The sequence below is a fragment of the Salarias fasciatus genome, chromosome 4 (genome assembly GCF_902148845.1).
Source record: "Salarias fasciatus chromosome 4, fSalaFa1.1, whole genome shotgun sequence".
In the NCBI taxonomy this organism is placed as follows: Eukaryota; Metazoa; Chordata; class Actinopteri; order Blenniiformes; family Blenniidae; genus Salarias; species Salarias fasciatus.
In genome coordinates, this window is record NC_043748.1 from 17,638,911 (window position 1) to 17,658,771 (window position 19,861).

At 42.6% G+C, this 19,861-nt stretch overlaps 1 protein-coding gene across 3 annotated transcripts in view; it reads left to right on the forward strand.

Annotated features, from left to right (window-relative positions):
- The window catches only part of LOC115387012 (voltage-dependent T-type calcium channel subunit alpha-1I-like), a 157,447-nt gene that overhangs the window by 123,176 nt on the left and 14,410 nt on the right, over positions 1–19,861 (forward strand). For all 3 annotated transcript variants that reach the window (XM_030089521.1, XM_030089523.1, XM_030089522.1), the window contains exons 22-32: positions 772–898; positions 1,313–1,438; positions 1,547–1,636; positions 1,780–1,972; positions 3,156–3,307; positions 4,352–4,461; positions 7,135–7,268; positions 8,241–8,311; positions 12,671–12,749; positions 14,075–14,196; positions 15,932–16,387. In XM_030089521.1, the coding sequence (XP_029945381.1) occupies positions 772–898; positions 1,313–1,438; positions 1,547–1,636; positions 1,780–1,972; positions 3,156–3,307; positions 4,352–4,461; positions 7,135–7,268; positions 8,241–8,311; positions 12,671–12,749; positions 14,075–14,196; positions 15,932–16,387 (1,660 nt within the window). The remainder of the gene's footprint in view (positions 1–771; positions 899–1,312; positions 1,439–1,546; positions 1,637–1,779; positions 1,973–3,155; positions 3,308–4,351; positions 4,462–7,134; positions 7,269–8,240; positions 8,312–12,670; positions 12,750–14,074; positions 14,197–15,931; positions 16,388–19,861) is intronic.

The window sequence follows — 19,861 nt, forward strand, 5'->3', positions numbered from 1 at the left end:
TTTTTCTTCAAAACATATATTTTCCATTAAAAAAGCGTCACTCTGAGAAACTGATGAGGAGTCAGCAGCAAAAACATTTGTTACATCTTGCTATTACCGAGTTGAACCTGCTTTTATCTTCAAAATATTCATTCTTTTTTTTTGTCATAAATTGAACGAGGTGCTCAAAAATACCCGGGATTGATATTGACAGGATGGCGTTGCACAGTATCTTCATAAAATTCTTCCATGCTAATTTCTCTCCCCTTCAGTTCAGTGGTTCTGTATTTATGGATTAACAGTGCAACCTATGCCTCAGATGTATAAATCCGAGATATAAGTCTGGAAAAGTAGATTCGTCATCTGTTAATTCACACTATTCAGTGGTGTTAAGTGAAGTTCTGTCAGGAGTGCACGATGAATAATGCCTGGGTGATCCTGAAGGGGAAGTGAAGCAGCTATAGGTGCTGAACACTGTGGTTAACAAGCTGTTTGAAGGTTTTATGTAACCAGGAAACATCCCAGAAGGTCAGCAAAGTTTCATTAAGTGCATGTCTTGCTTCTGGTATTTAACTGATTTAACCACAGCTGTTTAATTCAATGTGATGTTATTTCTTTATTTTAAAATGTGAATTTCATGAATTCATAAAAGAAAATGTCCAAACATAGCTTTGTAAAGAGAGTCTTCTTATAGTATTTACTCTGCACAGATGCACCTAATGTGTGATTGTAGTGTGTTCCTGTATTTAGACTCTGTCTTGAATTTTGTATTTGCTGTGTTTCCCTCTTCAGGGTGATCAGCAGAGCTCCGGGTCTGAAGCTGGTGGTGGAAACTCTCATCACTTCCCTCAAACCAATCGGCAACATCGTCCTCATCTGCTGCGCTTTTTTTATCATCTTTGGTATTCTCGGAGTTCAGGTATGAAGAAAGAAACAGCTGCCTTTAGACTGAGTATTATTTATTATTTATTAGGAGGAATATTGAATGTATGTAAACTTTGTATAACCCAGCTGATCGTATTGAGTGTGGCTTCCCTGGCTGTAATTCTAACACGCCTCATTCCTTCTCTCCTGTTGCTTCTTCATATCTTTGAAGCCCACATACATTTCTGTTTTCCTCTTTTAAGTAAACTCATTGTCTTCCTACTTCTTTCATCACAGCGTTTTCAGCTGGTGGGATCTTTGACCAGCTCATTATTTCACTGAAGTACACCCTTTCATCTCATCAGAGGGGCCCACAAAGGCTTATTTCTGGGGTTTTTTTTCTTTTTTCTTCTTCTCCTATAAATACTCAGACGTCACAAGCTTGGTGTTATTGTTCTTGTACTGACAGTTGTTTAAAGGCAAGTTCTTCTACTGCTTCGGCCCTGACGTCAAAAACATCACCAACAAGTCCGACTGTCTGCAAGCCAACTACAAGTGGGTCCACCACAAGTACAACTTTGACAATCTTGGACAGGTGAGCGTGATGCATATGTGGGGCTCGTCTTCTTCGTTAAAGTTAACCTGTTTGTTTTTCCATTCTGGAGGGATGACCGTCCTTTTTACCCCCACTGCTGTTCTACAGGCTCTGATGTCCCTGTTTGTCCTCGCTTCCAAAGACGGCTGGGTCAACATCATGTATCACGGCCTCGATGCTGTGGCCGTGGACCAGCAGGTACCCGGACACAAGCTGCACAGAAACAAATTGTCCGACTAACCTCTCTGTTTCTGTTCTCACGTCCTGTTTTTCTCTCTTCCATCTCACTTTCTTTCCATTCCATCGCATCAAAAACAAACACGCCCTCCGATCCCCGCCAGCCGATAACCAACAACAACCCCTGGATGTTGTTGTACTTCATTTCCTTCCTCCTCATCGTCAGCTTCTTCGTCCTCAACATGTTCGTTGGCGTGGTGGTGGAGAACTTCCACAAGTGCCGCCAGCACCAGGAGGTGGAGGAGGCCAAGAGGCGCGAGGAGAAACGCCAGCGTCGCATGGAGAAGAAGAGGAGGAGTAAGAGAGGCGGGGGACGGAGGGCATGCGAGGGGGAAGGAGGGGGAAGGAGACTGAAATAACAGCTGCAGAAGAAGAAAGGGACAGAGGGATGAGGATGTGACAGAGAAAGGAAGGGACTGGTGAGGAAAAAAAGAAGCAGGTGCAGATTCGTGGAGGAACTCTGGTAAATAGAGACAGACAGGCAATAAGCACACGAGCAGCAGGTGTGATCATTACTAATACACTGCAAGCTGAAATCCTACCAAGTTATTCGTGTAATTTCTCGTCTAAATGTCTCATTATGTGACCCGTAATAACTTAAGAAAACTATTGTGGACTAGTTTCTGATACCTTCAAAACAAAATTGACAAAATGTGGGCAATTTTACAGACGATTTGGTAAGAAAAACCAAAATAACCGAAGAGTGAATTCAAATCAAGAATAGTGTTTCTAATCGTTCCAGTCAGTCGTCTAAGTGAGTCGAAGGAAAACAAACATCAAGCGAACCCTCAAGGTGTCTCAGGCATTATAGCACTTATTTACTGAGGTGTTATTAGGTTTTTAAAGGATTTATTTGATCCTTTATTTATCTTTTCAACAGTTTCACTGTTAGAGGATGTTGTTGTCTGCAGCTTTATCGGGATTTCAAGCAGCTACAATCATCGGTGTAAATATTTTCAAGACTTTGGCCACTTGAATTTTTCAAAACACAAATTTATCTCCGGGTATCGACAGCGTGACTCCAAATTGAAGCAGATTTTTAAAAGAGTGCAGGGACACTCTGCTCAAGTGTTTCCAGTCATGCCCTCTCTGGGTTAATGAAGCTTTGCTCAGCCCACCTTTAGTACCTGCAGAGAAAGAAAGCTCACAGAATAATAAGCAGATCGGGGCTCTCATCACACCGTAAATACTTCACATCTATTGCAACCATTTACTTCCCGACAGCAAATTCTTCATAGTCTTTAAAAGCGAAAAACTTGGTAAGATTGCAGGATGCGCTCTGCAGTCTGGAGTTTGTCCACAGCATGATTAAAGTCTTTAAATTCCCAAGCAGTCATCAATTTTTCATTGTGGAGATCACTTGTTGTGCTCTTCTTGCTGCAACAAGATCAGTGAATCGCTACAAGAGGGGCTTGAATATGGCCGAACACTGAATGACTGCATATTCTTTAAAAAAAAAAAAATGTGTTTTTACCAACAGAGGCCCAGAAGCTGCCCTACTATTCCAGCTACGGCCACATGCGCCTGATGATCCACACACTGTGCACAAACCACTACCTGGACCTCATCATCACCTTCATCATCTGTATCAACGTCATCACCATGTCTCTGGAGCACTACAACCAGCCTCACGTAAGGAGGAATGCTTCGCCGTGCGCGCGCAGCGATGCTTCTGGCGCGGCTGTGTAAAGAATTGGATTTCATGTTCAGGGTCTCGAGCAGGCGATTTGATCAAACAGCAGATACACTCTCCCACAGGCACCGTCCCGTCAGTAGCAGGAACATATTGCAAGGTTTTCATGCTGAGTATTAATCTGTCAGATATTTATGATTTTTTTTTTTTTTTTCCCCCCCTCTGAAGTTAGACCACAGCTTTCAGTCTCCCTGCCTTCTCCTCTCCTGCAAACAGCAGCGTCTTTAAAAAAGGAATAATGACGCCACTGACTGGCCAGCCACCGTGAAACTGTAGCGAGGCTCCGTAGCATGTGTTGTGAGTAGCTGCAGTCCACACAAAGGGGCCGTGATTGCGCTGTTGATTTGACTCGTGCCGCTGTCGGTGGTGGCGTAAGCCGAACGGCCCGTGTATCTGTCCGTCGGCGTGCGACGGCCAGAGGCTCCAAGGCCCGGTAACACTTTTTTTTTTTTTTTTGCGAGGGAGAGAAAAGTGATTATCCTTGAGATAAGACGCCTGTTTGACCTTTTAAGATGGAGCGAGCGTTCTCAAACTGACCGAGCGTCAGATAAATATCACAGGTCTTGGCTGTATTTGTCAGCTGCTGGTCCTGACATTTGGCAGTCTCCCACTTGTTCGAAGACGGCGCTCTGTTTATGAACACAGAAAACAAGCCAATCTAATATCCTCAATAACATGAAGACGGGACTGGATTCAAATCAATCAAAGCAGGCCTGCCCTGGGAATTTCTGAAAAGAATTTTGTTAAAAGTGTGTGTTTATTTGGGGAATTAATTTATGTGTAGCACTTTGAAGAGAGGGTGATCTGTTTTGGCCTCTGGCATGTTGTATTTTGTTCTACACACAACTGGAAGAACTCTGCTTTACGGTTCCTCTTGGCTGATGCTGCTAATAATTCTCTTTACCCCATTGCTCATGCACACACACTCGTACAAACACGTGCCTCTCTGTTTTTCTTTTTTTTTTTATACTCTCTCCCTCCAGTCTCTGGATCTCGCTCTGAAATACTGCAATTATTTCTTCACCTCTACGTTCGTGCTGGAAGCAGTGCTCAAACTCATCGCCTTTGGCTTCCGCCGCTTCTTCAAAGACCGGTACAGTACCTGTTTATATCTTTTGTGACGGCGGGGTTGATGTGATTGCCCGCAAAAAGTGTTTCCATCTACCACCAGGTACACCTGCAGGCTCGTTTGCTTTAGTCTGCGAGATAGTGACGCATAATTCTCATACAAGACAAGTTGATGGCGCTGCAGAAATTGTCTATCCACTGTGGGATTTGTTAGTGTGCCATCCCATCGCAGAGTCGGCTCCATCAGCTTGACTGTCAGATTGCTTTTCGTCTGGCCCGTTCTCTGTCAAACCTGAAGCACCCTTTGGATTACTTACTGAAAAATGAGCTTTCTATCAGCCACAAATGATGTGATTCTATGTTTTCTGTGTTCAGCTAAGTCTGTTATCACATACATTATTTAGAAAAAAAAAGGTTTTAGACGTTAAAGCGACTATCGGAGCTGTAGGCACATGCTCTAATCATGTGAGGAAATGTATGGTATAAAAATAGTGCCACAATAAACAGTTATTAGTTCTAAGTGTAATGTCTGTATTAATCCCCTTTTGCTTTGATCTTTATAAATGGAATCGGGAATAACAGCGTTGACGGCATTGGCGGATTATGAAACGTGCTGAAATATGTGAGCCGGCTCGCAGTCATCCTGTTATTAAGTTGACTAAACCGTACTGTATTGCAAATATGGATTTTGTGTCGGCACACATCACCAGTTCTGTCAAAGCAAACAAAAATGTCATTTTTTATTTATTCATAAGTATATCTGTTGTTCTGAATGCTATCACAGTTTTCCATCCATCCCCGATACTGCAAGGGGCTCGGGCTGATCCCGCGGGGCGACGGGTCTCGCCGCTGTGTGGCCGTCGACAAGATTCTTCTGAGCTTCATTTCAATGAGGGATACATCCGAGATCTAGCTTAGTAGCTTTTTGCCCCACAAAATTGAATTTTGTAATGAGTCTGTGCATGTGAGGATACTGCCGCTCACCCTTGTTTGACTTCCATGGGAAGTCTGCTCGATTCCCTCCCACACCCATTCACACTGAGCCCAGACTAATTGATTTGTCATTCATACTAACTTGCACAGTGATGAGACTGATGTCTTATTCTTTTGAGGGATGTGGGCTGACTAATTAAGGCAGAACCAGATTTGGGAGCTTATTATGCTGATAGTGGCTTAATGTCACTGACCTATTTTAGTTATTGAATAGAAAGGGGAGAGCAGGAGAGGTAATGCGGAGAGAGACTGGGGAAAAGGAGAACAAGCTGGGCAGATCAAAGACAAAAACGGATTTGAACAAATGAGCAATGAAATGAGATCGAGATGGGCGGATGTGGAAGAAGGAAGAGAAACGTCCCCCGGTCATCAGTCGGCACTTTGTCTCTTTTTACGTTGTGTCAGCAACATCAAGAGCGAGTGTGATTTATAGAGCGGGGTGACGCTCAGGTCAGCTTAGGAAATGGGTCAATGGAGTAGCAGGTAACAGACACGCAAACTATGACCACGAGCGCAGCTCAGGCTCTGACAGAAACATCGAAGAGAACAGTGGAGGAGGGAATATTCTGTATTTAAGGTAAGCTGACGAAACAGAATGAAGAAGTGGGCAGTATAATTTGATGAGGGAGCAGAATGACTCTCCATGAGAACGTCTCATAGCAGAGGGAAATATGATCACGAGCGTGATGATAATGAGCCACAGGTGGCAGTTCATATTTCGTTATCACTGGAGTTTTAAATAATATAGTTCAGTGCGTTAAACAAATGATGTGGCAAATGTTTAGCAATGCTGAGTAATCTTAGGACTACGTTGGCTCCATCAATATGAGAACCGCAGCTCTCCTTCATCAGCCAGAGGTTTCAGAAGTTTCCACCTTGCAAGCCTTTGCAAACATTCCGTAATACATGCCCTCAAGTCAGATGTCGCTGCAATGTCTTCAAACTCTTGGCACCATCTGTGTCCCATCTGTTCTCGAGTCTGAAAATTAAATTCTCTGACAAGAATTTGCTTCACATGATGACTTTATTAAAGGCGTCTTTGTTTTGTTTTGTTTTTTAGTGGCATGTGTTGGAGCCCAGGACTTCCGTCCCGCCGACTCCACCCGGTTCTTTTATTCTATGCTTGGTATAAAAAATGCCAAAACGACTGACTTCAGATTATTACCATTTATTTAAGTTATTTAAGTATAGCCAGATGTAATGCTCAGCGCTGGACCTTACAGGGAAAGATTCGCAGTATTTCGCCCCGAAAGGATCCTGATTGTTGATGAGACGGAGCTTTTATTCCATGTTCTTCTGGGCTGGGCCTGCCCCGACAGATAGGTTGGACTTTGTTCGCAATTGGACAATTTGGTGTTGATGTCAGCTGCCAACCAAGAGCTGACATCCTTATCCAGTATGTTTCGGAACACTAGTGTGAGTGTTGGTGTCTCCGGAACGTGTGGGTATGTTTACACTTTAGCAGAGCATCTTATAACCTTGGTGTACTTCTCTCTCAGTGCTAAGTAAAGTATATACCTAACACATGTCTTCCATTAAAGCAGAGGGAAGTGACTCGCAGCGTGTGCCACCATATTTTCATAACTCCTGCTTTGTAAATGTTCACGTTCAGAAAACTACATGTGTGCATATTTGTGTCTGGGTTATGCTGCACTTTCTTCCTTCATGTAAGTGTGCGTGGATGTGTGTGTGGGCTTGTGCTAAGGTGGAACCAGCTGGATCTGGCCATTGTGCTTCTGTCGGTGATGGGCATCACTCTGGAGGAGATCGAGATCAGCGCCGCCCTTCCCATCAACCCCACAATCATCAGGATTATGAGAGTACTGAGGATCGCGCGAGGTATGCATGCCAAACGCCAGAATTATTCACACATGCACACAAACAGTCACACAGCTCCACTGCACATCAATGAAAAGGTAAAGAGTCTTTTTATTGATAAAACAGATTTCCTATTCTCTAACCCGAATCCTCACCCTTCTCCTCACTCCTCAGAAGGCTGTTTGAACCATGCATGATGGCTTCATACTTTATTTTGTTTATTTAAACTAATATCAGAATCAACGGATATCATTTTTCTCATGAAAATTTAATTTCTTAGATACAAAGCGGTGATTGTTAAAAAAAAAATCAAAGCCAGTAGGAAAATTGGCCTGTTTAGAACTCTTTTGATGAGATACAAATTGCTGTATTTTGGGGGTCAGTTTTACTTTTTCTGAAAGATTTTTATTACGCATGCTTAATATTTAGTTGTGTTTTTGAAATACTCTTTGTCAATGCCAGCATGTTTTAATGTCAAACCATTTAAATGAATGCCCTGTAAAGAGTTAAAAACATGAAATGTTGTGAGGTCCTGCAGACTGGACTCCGTCAGTGTATTTGGTGTAACGGTTTTTAGACTACATGGCATTCACACACAATCCTTTGCTAGAGTCGCTGCTTGCTGTTTTTTGTTTTTTTGTTTTTTTTACATTGCATTAAGCGATATTAAAAGCATTGAATGGTAGATCTGATCTTATTGAGGTGATCAAGTTAAATAGCTTAAACTGTGAACGGCCAGCAGCGAGTAATTATCGTCTTGTGTGAACACACGTGTGTGTGTGTGTGTGTGTGTGTGTGTGTGTGTGTGTGTGTGTGTGTGTGTGTGTGTGTGTGTGTGTGTGTGTGTGTGTGTGTGTGTGTGTGTGTTGCTCCTAACAAAATAATGTATCGACCTTTCCACAGTTTAACATCCTCCATTTAGTAGTTAATTGAACCTCAGGGATTTTCCTCTAAAGTCCCCCTTCTCTTCTCCCCCCCAATGCGCTCACACAGTCCTGAAGCTGCTGAAGATGGCAACAGGAATGCGAGCCCTGCTGGATACCGTCGTCCAAGCCCTGCCTCAGGTACAGCTCACACGGCGCTCTCACTGTCTGTTTTTTTTTCACCCCACACAGACACACTCTCCACTCTCCACTCCCCCCGGGAGAAGCTTTACTCGATAACCAGGGGGGTTAGGAGTCCCTCATCTTCCTCTTTTCTTTTGGCCTTTAGGAAGCTCTAATAGATGACTCACTCTCACCGCAGACAAGCAGAGTGAAATACACATCCTGTACGAATATGCACGCGGGGTTTGTCATCTTTCCACTTTCAGCACCATGGAGAGCACCCGGCCTCCCACTGAGACCACAGAACGCTGGAAACTGCTTTTGAATCGCTCTGTAGATCATCCAGAGGTGGACTGTCCACGGCATCAGGCAGTTTTTTAGGCCGCCCTCATCATTCAAGTGCATTTCAAGTTCAGCTGAGGTTCAGTTGAAGTAATCTGGCGAAATGGGAAAACATATGAGGGGTTTCTTTGTACCACATACACTATATGGATGATGTGTCTTTCAGTTCGGGCTGTGAACACATATATGCACAATAATTGTGTAGCATTCATGATGAATACAAGCTCTTACAAACTTACAATTATTTCAATAGCTCGTTTTCTTGCAGTTCAGCATCTGCATTGGAACCACCAGGTCTCCAATAATAAGCAGTGTCAAACAATTAAAATAAATCTTCTAACAAATTAATCACGTGTTTTTTATAGGTGGCATTAATCACAATTTTATGTAAAATCTACATTTCTGTCATTTTGAATTTGCAGAATGCAAATGCACTGTGCATGAAAGCAGATCATTTATTGCAGTGTGTACATTGCACACGTTCGCATCACAACAGCAATTAAATTTGCAATATATTGTGCATTTCTGCTTTGAATTTCAAATTTTATGAACTGTTTGGTTCTGTGTTTCTTGGTATTTCTTGACATCCTGATATTATCAATGTCATAATTTAGGCAGAGCCTGTGTGTCAAAGTATCTCATCAGGCTGCAGAATATATTGCAAATTTATTGTCATCAGGATTTTATGCAATGAAAAAGTAAACTGCATTGAATTATGTTTAAATGCACTGTTTTTTAAGTCAGTCAGACCACTGCTGCACTGGATTATATTTACCTTCATTGTTTAATCATAATCACATATGATGACAACTGAAGTAAACAGAAGCATCAAAGCACAAAAGGAAAAATGAATAAAAGCAAAAGTAATAAAAACGACTCTCCTTCTGAAATGCTGGTGGACACTACACAGGTGTGAATAAAAAAATCAACAAAAAAACAAACATTGTGTAACTGTGACTGAATAAAATCAGGTCCAAGTATAGCAGATGGTGAATGGGAGAAAACATCCAGGACTGATGTGGATCGAGTTGAATGGATGGTGAAGATGCTCTAATCTAACGCACCGTTTATCTCTTCCAAAAACATCTCATTTGTGTAGGAGGAACTGTGGAAAAGTTTATAAGTTTACCCATAGATTTTGTGAATGTCCAAAGAGAGAAGATGTTTTTGGGAATTGTGTGCAGCAGAAAGTCACAAGAATAGCAATATAAGAGAAAAAGACAGCATCTTGGCAGAAGACTCAAAATCCCAACATCACAAAATAGAGAGATTTAGAAGTGATTTTGGAGCCTGTCGCTTTCTTTTATGTTTCGTTTCTTGTCAACAACTTTTATCAGTTCCAGAAGAGCATTCCAAACTTTTTTATTGATACTGAAAATGCTGTTTCGTCTTAACATCAGTCATATCATGATTGCAATGCTAATGTAGCAAACCAATTTACCAGTTGCTTTGAGATGCCTCCGACCAAGACAGATAAGACTATCACACTAAATAAAATCATCTTATAGCTTAATCTGTCCATTATATTTACTTATATTTCACACCTGTAGTATCCAAGGGTATCTCATCCATGTTATTTATACATCTTAAACATCCTGCCTTAAAATTCCACCTCATACAAGTATTGGAATTTCTCAGAAAATCAAACTTCATTACTTCAACATTTTTTTATCACCTGAAGCGTAGTTGTTGGGCTTCGTTCAGGTCTGTACTCATCACACACCTTTGTAATCCACTGACCATCCGGAGCGAGGTTAACCAATCACAGAGAAGCAGGCTCCGTGGCGAGCGAGGGTCGGCAGAGGTGAGGAGGGAACAGATTCCTTGTCTTTCTTTTCTATTGATCCCCCTCTCATTAACGCCGGGCCCTTTGCTCCATCCCAAGGGCAACAAGGAAGGTAATTAAAACTGGGGCTAATTAAACAGTAGCAGGAGGTCTCCCTCTCTGCGCGTACGGAAATGTGCGCATTTCGAGGTGCTGAAAAAAAAAGCCGCACTACACCTGGTGAGAGAGGCTTCACCTCGGGTGATATTGCACCGTATTTCACAGTGAAAATGAACTGGCGAGCTGCCAGCGCCATTTCATCACGTCACGTTTGATATGGAGGACGCTATTGACGTTTCAGTCAAAGCTTCGGGATGTCGCTGAACAAAAGAGCAGGCGAATACTTGATATTACCCCGAGAGGACAAGAATTTGAATAATGCCTACATGGCAAAACCATTGTCTGCTGGAAGAGTAATTCATGAGATGTAACATCATTAAGCCACTTCGCAAGTTCCACAGTCGGTTTATACAGTTAACAGGTCGTGACAAGACATGAAGATGTAATGAGGGATCCATATACTTACATTAAATGGGTGAGTAAGCTTGATAACTCATTGACATGTTATAAAATGTATTTTCACGACTTGGTCTTGGCAGACGCAGCAGGGCCAAGTCGTTTCCCCACCAGCGATCTCCATCACCGTTTCCCCCCCGACTGATGCAAAACAGCTGCAACACGCCGTCCACTAACACTAATAGCCTGTTCTGTGTCGGCGCTGCGGTCGGCCCAGTTGTTTTATGTGTTGTCCTGGAGCGGCTGAGAAACCTCCAGGATCGCCTTTGGCAAATGTAGACTCCACGTGAATGGACAGACTTTTTTTTTTCTCTTCTTCTTTTATCAACACTGAGCCCTGTGAGCGACTTCTGTTTAGCTTCGCAAATAGATTTCCTCAAATCTAATCAGCAAAAATAGCAAAGGACATTTTTGCAAAATATACACAGCTTAATAATGTAGGAAAGTCTGGTTTGATTTTCATCAATTGGAGTTCAACACTTGTTTGGAATAATCTATTTAGAGTTAAATCTATGAGTTACTAGCGACAGAAAAGTGCATTTTAATTGTTGGTCTGTCCAAAAAGACCAACAGTTACCTACAAAGTTCATAGACAGTGGGAGGGAACCTGAGGATCCACAGAAAACTCCTGCATGACAATTTCACATAAAAAAGAAGAAGATTCAACCAGGGACAATCGTCCTGCGATTACCAGCAATGTCCTTGTCTGAAATTTCATTGCATTTCTACTGACTTTAACCTCAGCAGATTTGCAGTCGTTTGTTTAACTCGGCTCCAATTTAGCGAGAGCTTTTTCCCTTCCATCAAATTATTGTCAGAACTGCTCTTTCCGACTCGGCACCAGGCGCCGTTTGAGCCCGAAAAATCCTCCTGCTAGTAGGATCCAGAAAACGCCGCCGCAAGCATCTCAGCATCGTTTCTAATATAAACCTCATTTTGCATAGCAGCTAATGTGTGGAACAAGTTCTGTCATCATCGTAATGTCGATGCTTTATTTTCAGGCTAAACTGCACAAAGTGAGCAGCGCATCTTAAGTGTTCTTTTCCTGGAAAACCAGGTGGCGTTCCGGGACCTCCGTTTTGACGCAGCGCCATGCAGCTACTGCAGCTTGTGGACTGAGCACGTCTCCATCCTCAGTGGAGCGTAGCTGCTGCATGAGAGGCTTTCGTGGAGCTCTAATAGGATTAGATTCTGGCCCTGAGCGTTTACTGTGCAAAATCATCATCACTATTAACTTGTAGCAACAGAGGCCTGTTTTGTGGTGGAAGCGAGCCAAGTCCCAAACCCCGGAATATACACAAAGATAGTCCAGGTCCAGCTGCTGAAGTTAAACTGAGAAAGATAATATGAGAACAGAATGACCAAAAAAATTTAATCTTGACTTTCCAAAACTTTTATGCAGTTTCTTATCAATTTATTTATTTATTTATTTTTTAAATGTGCGTGATTGCAAACATAAAAATAAATTAAAAGAAAGAAAAAAGTATTGTGCAGAAATGTGGCCTATTTTATGTTATTGTGGACGACTATCTGGCCTTTTGTGCATATCAGTGTGCACCAAATGGGAACACATTCTCTTAGGGTTTAGATTTAGAGTTGAAAACTATATATTTCTGTTTAGGAAGTTTCTTTTAATGTTTATGCTTATGCAACAGTTTATGAGATCTTTTTTTTTTTCTGTGTGTGTGTTGCAGGTGGGTAACCTGGGCCTGCTCTTCATGCTACTGTTTTTCATCTACGCCGCCTTAGGAGTAGAGCTTTTTGGAGAACTTGGTGAGTCCACATGACATCCAGTCACAGGCCTGTGAAGGTTTGTCACTTCTCTACACTAGAGCCATGTTTTTGTATTTCACTGGTTTTTCCTGAACCTGAGCTCTCAGGCGGGGCAAGAGCCAATATAATTTATTAAACTCAGACCTCTGACGGTCCTGGATCACTGTCCGACTGATGTGGATGATATTGTTGCTTTCTTATAATCTGCGATTGGTAAAATGAATTCTGATTCACGAGGTTAAAAGAACACCAAAAGTAAGAGCAGGTAGATTCAGTTCTTTGTTTTTAACTCCGCTAATACTCATATTGGTATGAATACAATTGATGGGTGTTTTTAATAATGGTTTGCTTAACTAGTCATTGATCTTCCTTTGACAATGAACTGACTGTTTTGTTTTGCGTGCTAATCTTAAAACCTATTCTTTCTGGCAAGGAACAAAATGAGCCTCTGATGTGCGGTAAAGTATGTAAAAAATAATAATAATAATAATGTATTATATTTGTGTTTCACCTGTGAACTGATTCAGCCCAAATTGTCTCTATAGGAAAGACATAAATACTGAATGAATCAGTTCCAACCAGTTAAAGATAAACTGTACAAAACCAAAAAGTCCTGTAGCTGTTATCACGTCTGTGTCTGTCCCTGTAAGTCAGTCAGTCTGTGGTTGGACGTTTGCGTTGTCTTATCACTGTGAGCTCAACCTGTGTATATAAAAGCATGAGTTCTTTGTTATTGAGAAATCCTGATTTTCTCTTTGTCCTTAAGTCAATATCAAAGGTATCTCTCCCGCAGTGTGAAAGCAATTCCCCCGGATTCCGATACATCCTGTCCTCGCTTAGCCTCATTAAAGCTGAAGATATCGCCAGCAGAAAGTCACGTTTTTCCTTTCTGCGTGTCGCAGCCGCAGCCGGTGGCAACACTATTTTGTGACTGGAGCTTGGCAGGAGAAGGGATTAGTGGCAAATGCAAGTGTTGCGTTCTTTAGGCATTGTGGAGATTATCTTGGGATAGAGGCTCGAAAACAAATAGAGTGTTTGGTCACATTGCTTTGGGTTTGATGAGTGACTGTGTCTACACTGGCTTGGTGTGTTTGGACAGTCACCCAGACAGGAAATGCCGCATGCTCGCTACAGCAAATTCATGTAAAGCGTTTTATTATTGAATTGACATCCGTTCTCTCTTCTGCCACGAGCGATTTTTTTTTTTTGTTTTTCCTTGTCTGATCTGCTGTTCTCTCTCTCTTGTTCTGGTCACCACTTTTTTCATTTATAACACTTAAATCTCCTGCTCTCGCTCCATCCGCCCACCTCACTCTCACCCTCAGTTTGCAATGAAGACTACCCCTGTGAGGGTATGAGTCGTCACGCTACCTTTGAAAACTTTGGCATGGCCTTCCTTACTTTGTTTCAAGTCTCCACGGGCGACAACTGGAATGGCATTATGAAGGTACGAACTTTATGTTAAATATTTGCTTTTGTTTGCAGGAATGTGTTTGTGCATGAGGAAAAATAATCCTCTTTGTCTCAGTAAGCTGGATAGATTTTTCTGGTTTAAATTGTGGAGATTCCTCAAAAGTGCCCCAGAAGCTCCAGTGTGTTCTGTGTAGCCTTTAGTTGTTTCATCCTAATAGAGCACTCATTAAAATACTTGAAAGTGGAAAACTTCTTGAAGGCTGTGTCAGGGGTCAAGTGTCAAACGAATAACACCGTGATGTGTTTTTTTTTTTTTTTTATCTCGAATGAGATCTGTTGGAAAAGTGTAAGATTGAACAAAATCACTTAGATTTCATGATTTACATCTTGAAAAAGTTTAAATGAGACTTTGAAGACTTTCAATCCTAGAAAGTAATTCTTTTTGATACAGGTGCAATTCAAACCCAATGGGGCAAAACTCATCAGTGTTGGTCTTTATATTATAATACTTTGTCTTTATTGATGCAATTTTTATTTCGAATTGACTGCTTCAAGCTGATATTGTTTGTTAGTGATCCACACGGACGTAGCCAAACGTTCATCAAAGCCAAACTTTGTAAAGGTTTTTGCAAGTAAGTGAGCCGAAGAGCAAAGGGGAAGATATTAGAAGGACAGGCGATGAACTCTCTCTCAATCACTCCAGTGAACTCTCTGTGGATACCGAGTAATGGGAAGGGAATGTGCTTATTCAGCACTGGATCACAGGAGGGACCGTGCCTCATTGCACACTTGTAAAAAAAAAAGAAAAAAAAGACTAGAAGACTAATTTTCCCTGAATGCACTTCTCCCACCAGCAGCTTTCGCGTCTCGTCCTCGTAGCGACGCTGCGAAGGGAATAGAGATTATGACTGACTGTGCTGGCCGTGGACCATTTAACACAAACTGAATACAGGCAGTGTTGATCGGGGTCATGAAGCAAGCCAACGGGCCACAGACGCTCCCACTCAGACCACGGTCTCTGCCGTTAGGCTGTGAGAGAGGAGGAGGGCCTGCCTCGGTTCACTCCCAAGCAGAAAGAAGGGAGGAAGATGTAAAAAAGGATGATGAGAGAGAGAAAAAGAAATAAAAGGCCAGTTATTATGCTTTCAGTATACCCAGAGGACAACAGGAGTGAAATAAGAGGGATTTACATGAGGAGGAAGAGATAAGGGTATGTAGAGAAAGACGATGGAAGGTGGAGGACGGAGACGCGTTTGAAGGAGCGCAGTGTGTAAATGTCAGGCCAAATTAGACCGAAAAGACCAGCTTCAGCTCAGAGGGCTAAAATTGTTATGTGTGGTCACAGGCTGGGTGAGATATGTGTACTTCCTCCAGAAAACACTTGTCACTTTGGTTTCCGCTCCGGCGGAACTACGCGGCGTGCATGTTAACCAGGGTGGAAATCCGCTAGAATAATTTTCCTCACGTAATGACTCCTGTTGTTCTGCTTGGATGGAAAACAGCGAAGTGTATGATAATAATACAACTTGTCAAGAACGTAAACGGCCGTGTTAACATCATCAAGATCGATTATTGACGATAAGAAGCTAAGTTGTTTCATAGAACCTCATCGAGATTTAGATTTTGACTTAAAATTACAATAAAAATCCAGACATTGCTGCTCAGACGTTGCCATAATACAAAGATAAGCTCATTATTTCTGATATTTACTGCTGCACCCCTGCTTGCTCCTTTCCGCTGACCTTTCCCCTCCTCCTGTGTCTCTCCAGGACACATTGCGGGAGTGTCCACCAGACCACAACACGGACGTGGACTATGCCTGCAATCCGAGCCTTCAGTTTATCTCGCCCATGTACTTTGTCTCCTTCGTGCTCACCGCCCAGTTTGTGCTCATCAATGTGGTGGTGGCCGTGCTGATGAAGCACCTGGACGACTCCAACAAGGAGGCCCAAGAGGAGGCGGAGATGGATGCAGAAATTGAGCTGGAGCTGGCCCAGGGCACCCTCTGTTGCATGGGCGCCCCCGGATGCGGGGGTGGCGGCGTGGACAAGGGACTGGTCGCTGCCGGATCGGCGCCCGGCGGAGCGGCCGGGGGGAGGGAGCGGGGCAGCGCCAGAGGAGACAGGGGAGATGGGTCGAGGAGGATGCGACACGCGGTGGCCGCCGCGCACCCGGGACCGTACAACCCCCACGACTCCGAGCGGACCCTCTACTCGCCAGTGCAAGTGAGTTGGAGTGTGTGTGTGAGAAAGAGTGCAGTCATATCTGGTTGTGGTGGTGTGAAGGGCTCGTACGTGTAGTGTGTTTGGTATTTGTGTGTGAGGGCGTGTGTTTTTGACTGTGCGTACAGGGGAGGGGTGTCAAACACAATCCTGAAAGAGCAAAAAACTGGCAAACCAGAGCTTCAGGATGGTGAAGCGACCCGAAAGACATTAACCGACACCTAGAAGGAGACATCTGCATGTTATTATTTCATGAAAACATAAAATATGAACCCAGTGGGAAGCGACAGAATGTAATCAGTATATTTAGCCAAGAGAGAAGAAAAAAATGTGGCAAAGATGCTGTTAAATTCCCCATTTTTTAATAGAAACGTCCTATTTTTTTGTAAATTTTCATACTGTGCTCTGATCTGAAACAAAAACGAAAGTTAAATGTTGATAATATTCCTAGATTATCGTGCCACCGTGTTACTGGTCCAGCCCAGCTGAGATAAAATGAGGCTCTAAGAGTTTGACACCCCTGACCTAGAGGATCAGGCCGATCAAGGGTTTTTATACATATAGTCATTTAGTTTTATTTATTTATTTATTTTTTTTTTAATTAAACCTGAATATTTTTTTACTCACATCAGCTGTCCAAGCTGCGAGGCTTTGCGTGTTCTCCGTGAAAGCCGCGGAACAGCATTACCAGCGCAGTGTGCTGTAAGCCAGTACACGGCAGCGTGAGAGAGATCAATAGTGGCCAGCAGCTTCTGGTAAAAATGAAAAGGTTCGAGATGCTTTTGGTCCCAGAAATAAAAGGATAAATGTCTGCCGTGGGTCTGTTTAACTTCGCTGTTCCGCTGGGCGGTGCCTCTGAAGTGCTGCTGTTAGTTGGAAACTGCAACTCCGCTCCAGTATTGGTCTCTGTGGTGAGGATAGTAGGAAAAAAGCGTAAATGTTCACACATTTTCTGGAGATGCCGTCCCCTCACGCTCCTCTTTCCAGGAAGGATAGTATACAACAGGAAACCATAGGACGCGCTTTGCGGGCCAAATCATTAATTAGACGCTTTTGTAACTTTGGTGTAGGCGTACTTTTGGCTGAGTGGGTCAGAAAATATATCTGCAGGTGTATATATAGTCAGCGAAGAAGTTAAAGGCTTAAACTGGTATCTGCTAAATGCAAAGTATAGTGAAGAAATCTTCCAAAGTGATCTTTCTGCCTGCGTGGTTGCCTGCCAGTCGCCTCTTGACACAGTGTCAATGCATTAGCTCATGCAGAGAAAATTGCTCATTTGATTCACAAGCTGGAAGAATACAAAAGATGCGAACAATATGTGAGTGATTTCTCCATACTGTATGAATGGCGCTGATGTCAGGGAGAAGAGAAAATCATTGCTTTATATGTCTCTCTTTTTTTTTTTTTAATACTGGAAGCCCCATGTCTTGGCTTTGCTCAGTTATTCATTCTCTTTAAATAAGTTGTTTAAACTTTTGTTCTCTTTTTAAAGATTTTCTTTAAAAGACACGAGGGCGAGGAAGGTTAAGCATTTACTCAAACAAAGAGAGAGAGAAGAAAAAAGAGGGAAACAGTGAGATTCACCTCAGCATCGCCGGCTCACTGAAGCCACTGCGTTGGAGCTGCAGTGTGTTGCAGGGCGCATTTGCATTTTCAGCAATAGGGAACGTATATCCCCCTCTGATCCACTTATCCCACACTTCTGCTGAATTATTTTTATTGCAGAGGGGACAAAAATCCATCCCCTCCCTCCTCGTAATCAATGCTACCTCACCAGCAGAAACCCATCAGATAAATGTGTTTAAATTCTTAATAAAGGAGAACCGCCAGTTCTCACACACTCGGACTGAAACTTGGTGGCAACATCTGAACTCACGTTGGGAATACAAACACTTTGTCCTCACGATGAACTCTTAATGTAGAATTTCAATTTAATCTATCCCTTTATTTAGATGTTTTTACATTTGTAAATTGGTGGGGGAAAAAAAAGAAACAAGCCATGACAAATTACTGCCTACTGTTCCTTTTCTGCTTTCTGGTTTTGTCTGGTTATTTTATCATTCCCAGCCTAACTGTGAAAGTCTTCATACGACACTGTTAGTTTGCTGTTTTCCTTGAACAACAGAGGCAAACCTTTTCTCTGCAGGTCGACTTTGCTGTTACACAACAGAGTATGATTTCGAGATTGTTGTGTAATTATCAAAGATGAAAACGCTGATTTTCATGGTGTGTCAGCCTATAATTTGCATAACAACTTGGTTTGCACAGATCTAACGGTGCCGCAGTACCGGGAAAACAGCTAAATCCAGACTTATGCTGCTATCATCGCCTCCACTATAAATCAGTGGCGTGTCGTTTTCACACATGTATCCGTAATGTAGACATGAATTAACCCTTTAAGGAGCCTCCTTAATGAATTAGTCCAACTAAACAATACACTAATCGTGGAGACTTATAGTGTTGTTACAGGATACCAGCTGCTAGAACAAGATATTAGCCATTCATTCATGCTGAGAACATAACCAATAAAACTAATACAGATATGGAGATTCGATCCATTCTCCTCTCTCAGACAGTAGGGCTCTGAAACCTGGTTCTCTAAAACAAATGAAAGCAACAACTCCACAGATTACGACAATAGGATTAAATAAATACCAACTACAAGTATAAAGGCTCAAGACACTTTCTTCCTAAAGAAAAAATCATGTTATGCAGATGATCCTTCTTTTTAAATGTCCTTTTCCTTCACTGCAGTGAAAGCAACATATGCTGTTTGCAAGTACAATTGTAATATTTCTCTCAATTAATCTGATTTAATTGTGGCTTTATCAGCCTGTACAGTCTGTGTGAATTTGCAGGCGCACACACACAGGTCGCCATCTTTGAAATCAGACTTTTCCTGCCGTTCTCGCCATGTGTGTGAGCGAGTAGAGGGTCTCTCATTCCTGCTGGCAGTCAGCAGAGACACACACACTTCCATTATGAGATCGCTAATGATCCACACGTAAAGATGAGTCACCGGCTGCCGTGAAGAGTCTCACCTTTGTAGAGCTAAACTTGGCCGCACGCTGCCATTTTTAGCTCAGTGTTGGCTGACAAAGGAATTTAATGCAGGCCGGGGAGAACACACTGGCAGCATCCGCGCTCCTCTCTCTTCCTCAATCTCCCTCTCTTTGTTTCTTCGTCTCTCAAGTCATGCAGGAAGGGCTCTGGCAGGCCGGTGTAATTTATTCAGAGTGCAGGTCTTGGTGTTTGAGTGTGTGAGTGGGTGTGTGTGTGTGTGTGTGTGTGTGTGGGTGGGCCAATATGAGTCTGTTTGCGCAGTTGAGCAAAGCTCACGTGAAGTGTGTCATCCAAAACATTGGGAGTTATTATCCATTGCTATAAACTATATTTAGAAACATGATTACATGATTTTTTCTGTGGCAGAGAACAGGGAAATATTAAACAAAATTCCTCACCCCTATCTACCCCCAC